At 51.4% G+C, this 3,621-nt stretch overlaps 1 protein-coding gene across 1 annotated transcript in view; it reads left to right on the top strand.

Annotated features, from left to right (window-relative positions):
• The first annotated feature begins 388 nt into the window (after positions 1 to 388).
• The window catches only part of CDH26 (cadherin 26), a 34,288-nt gene continuing 31,055 nt past the window's right edge, over positions 389 to 3,621 (top strand). The window contains exons 1-2 of the mRNA XM_027775371.1: positions 389 to 592; positions 2,153 to 2,314. Coding sequence (XP_027631172.1) covers positions 389 to 592; positions 2,153 to 2,314 — 366 coding nt within the window. The remainder of the gene's footprint in view (positions 593 to 2,152; positions 2,315 to 3,621) is intronic.

A 3,621-nucleotide genomic window follows, 5' to 3' on the forward strand; every position in this document is an offset into this window, starting at 1 on the left:
TCTTGCCTGGCAAACACCTGAGCCCACGGTCTGAGCTACCTCTCGCTCTCACTCTCTCTCCTCCTTCCCTCTCTCTCTGCTTTTGTTAAAAGGGGGTTTAGTGGACAGAGAGGCCTTCAAAGCCCGTCAGCCCTGGACAGAGACTTTCTCAGAGGAGATTTCAGAAAGATTGGAAGACAAGTGGGAAGGGAAAACTTTCTCAACGCCGACTCGCTCGTCTCTGATAAGGCAGGGACGGGCACCTGTGAGGCGATGGTCTTACAGCCACCAAAATGATCTCATAAACCAAGGAAATCGCTGGGTGGCATGCGACCCTGATTAGAGGTGACTCTACAACGGCTAAGGAAATAGGCGCGGAATGTAGGCGGCTGTGGGAAGGAGAGGAAGAATGCGTGTGGAATGTCAGTGCTGGGCCTGTCCAGGAAGTCAGTGTGATAAACAGCTGCTGGCATTGCCACCTCGTCATTGCTGTCACTGTCATTCCCAGGGCGAGAGCTCCCAGACCTTACGGCGATCCAAGAGAAGATGGGTTATTACCACCTTGGAGCTGGAGGAGGAGGACACAGGACCCTTTCCCAAGCTCGTTGGTGAGGTGAGGCACCACGCCCTTTTTGGGAAAGGCCCATGACCCTCTCTGAGCAGGCCACCCCTTTTGGTAGGAGGAGTAAGTCTTGAAGGAAGATGTGCAAGCGAGACAGAGAGGTGGGGTAGAAAGAACGCTCAGGGTGCCCGGGTTCTAGAAGACACTCTACCTCTACCTGGGTACGCCACTCCTCTGTGTGAGTGTGTAGTGAGAATCACATGCACCAACAGGCTGGGTTATTCCAGCCTGCAGGTCTATTTTATTTGGCCTATGCAGAGTCTTTCTGAAAAATATTATCGTTTAAAAGTAGGAAGACTGTTGTTAGAATTCTGCATTTTTAGAGTTCTTTTTGTTTGTTTTTTTAATTGGAAGTTCTAGCCAGTGGAGCCCACATTTCCAGATGGCAAGAGGTAGGAGAGGCTTGACTATCCAGAATACACAATCCCCTCCACTCCCTGTTGCTTTCCTCATGCAAGGCTGAGTACGTACTGCACTTCACTGAAACAGTCATACCCCGACATTGGAACCCAGAACCTATGCGTAACCCCTGCTGTGATGTCCACTACCTTGCATGCACCAAAGGGCCTTGCAATTATGTTCTGATTATTTTGTACTTTTGCAGTGTTTATAAAATAGTGCGTGCTCACTGTAAATGCACATATAAACGACAGAAAGTGTTCAGGACTCGGTGATGGAAAGTGCAGACAGCTGAATTCCGGGGGCTGAGGGACCTCACACTGCCAGCGTGCCATGTCCTTGCTGTGTACGCTAGCTGTCATCATGAACGTGCCCTCAGCCGCGGAAAGGGCTCAGTGATCAAACGGTATCTACTGGTACCGTGGTTTTACAGACTAAACGCTTCAAGGCAAGTGAGGCCTCTGCTACACTGGGTTGTCGGGGAAGTCAGGACTTTTCCAACAGCCTCATAGTGAGCCAGCTTATCCCAAGTTCTTTCTACATGTTAGCATATGATCATTCTCCTTCACTCAGCGATAATCAATATTCACAAATTAGAGTCCTTCAGTGGGGCATATGCCGAGCACCCTGCTACCTGAGAGGCCATGGCAGGAGGACTGCGTGTTTGAGGCCAGCAGGGTCGACATAGCATGGCCCTGTCTCCAAATAAACAGACAAAACAAAATCGAGCAAACCGGTACGTGCTAGTTACCCAGGCATTTCCCTACCAGTTTATGCACGTGACTCTGATTAAAGAAGGGGGCTCGCACTGCGGGTGCCGTTGTGCGACCTGCCTTTGTTGTTTAACGATGCATCACGTGTCATGCCCATCCTCCCACGGCATGTCCCTGAGCCTTTAAAGCCACAAAGCACGCCAGGCTATTTGAAGGAAGTAGCTACAGGGGTCGGGCCACACTGATGGGTCTTGATGCGATGTCGTGTTCCCCTATTACAGATCACACGCGTGTCTTTGCATTTCTCTCTACTTGGTGTAAACCCTCGGGTGTGCGTTGCCGGGTAGGTCCATTAGACGCATGTGATCCTTAGCCTGGGCGCCCGGTTGTCACAGCGGCTCGTTCTCATCTCTGTTCTCCCGTCGTTTTCTCCTTCCAGCTGTTCAACAACATGTCTCATAACACGTCACTGATGTACCTCATCAGCGGACCTGGAGTGGATGAATATCCAGAGGCTGGCTTGTTTTCTATCGAAGACCACGAGAATGGAAAAATCTATGTTCACCGCCCTATTGATCGGGAAACAACACCGTCTTTTATGGTATCTGCAATCTGCTGCATTCTAAGCTTGCGTCCCTTGCAGAGCCTTTGCAAGACTATTACAGGCGGAAAGCGTTATCGATGCTGGCTGTGCGCTAGGCTCTGGGGTCGATGTATTACACACTGGGACGAGCTTGAGGAATGCCCGGGACGCAGTCAGCTTTATCATCTGGATGTGAGCTCGGTAATGCTTTCTGAGCTCTGTGAGCTGCTGCCGCTCCGTGTCCTAGGGACTGGTCTCCGACGAGATCGGGGTCTCATTTGTGGAGAGAGGCACAGAGTATTTATAAAATGGGCTAATTTAGCTTCTGACGAGTGAGGTGTGAATATGCAGACAAGCTGTAAGCAGCCTGACTTGCACAGTACCTGGCCCGGGCCATTTCTCACTCATCACCCCGACACTGTGGTCTACTGTGAAGTTGAAATTCAACTCGAAACTAGGAAAGGGAATTTTTTTTTAACAAATGGCCCAAAGCATGTGGTGGCGTATCACGCTACTGCCTAACCTGCCGGGCTCTTAGTGAGCGCTTGTTCTAGTTTGACCTCTGTGGGAGGGAGCTGCTCAGACCCGGGCTTGGGCTCGGGCTCAGGCCTGCGCGCGGCCGTACTGACTCCTTCGCGTGGGAGGATGTTGCGCACCGTGTGAGAAATGTCCTTTGCGAAGCTCATCTCTGGGGTCTCCAACTGTTTATATGCATAATGCACTGCACATCCTCAGCTCCCCAGGAGGCTCTGAATCGGCGATTTTTAAACAGGCTGACATTATTCCTGTACTCCGAGACAGACGACGCTGGGTCTTCTCTGGCCATGTAACCTTCACCTCCCTCGGCTGCCGAATTTGCAGCATCTGTTCAAAGGGAGGAACAGAGCAGTCACGAGGGGCCTGAGAGCCCCCTCCAGCATGAAGGAGCAAACAGGTCGCCTAGGGATTTCGGCAGAGGACAGGTTTGTCTCAGACTTCGGGGTGGCCGAATGAGCTTCTGTGCTCTCAGCTGTTCGCAGTGAAGCTGCCAGCCATGGGCTTCCCACGGAACCCCACGGCACTGGTCACGTCTGAGCCGAGTGCTGAGTGCTCTCTCTCTGGTTCTTGCTTGTTTGATATTGAACACATTCTGAATGCTGGATTAAGGGTCGACATTCACATTGTTTAATATGAGACTCTGAGCCTCGAAGCTGGTGATGCCAGAGCCCGACCCCTGAGAGTGCTTTCGGATACTTGGTGTGGAGATAGAAAGCCCGGCATGGCACAGTTAAGTCCCAGACAGCATTTTGAGCAAAACAAGGCATTAAGCAGGGCAAGAAAGAGTG

Source organism: Tupaia chinensis, unplaced genomic scaffold, assembly GCF_000334495.1.
Source record: "Tupaia chinensis unplaced genomic scaffold, TupChi_1.0 Scaffold000558_1, whole genome shotgun sequence".
Taxonomy (NCBI): domain Eukaryota; kingdom Metazoa; phylum Chordata; class Mammalia; order Scandentia; family Tupaiidae; genus Tupaia; species Tupaia belangeri.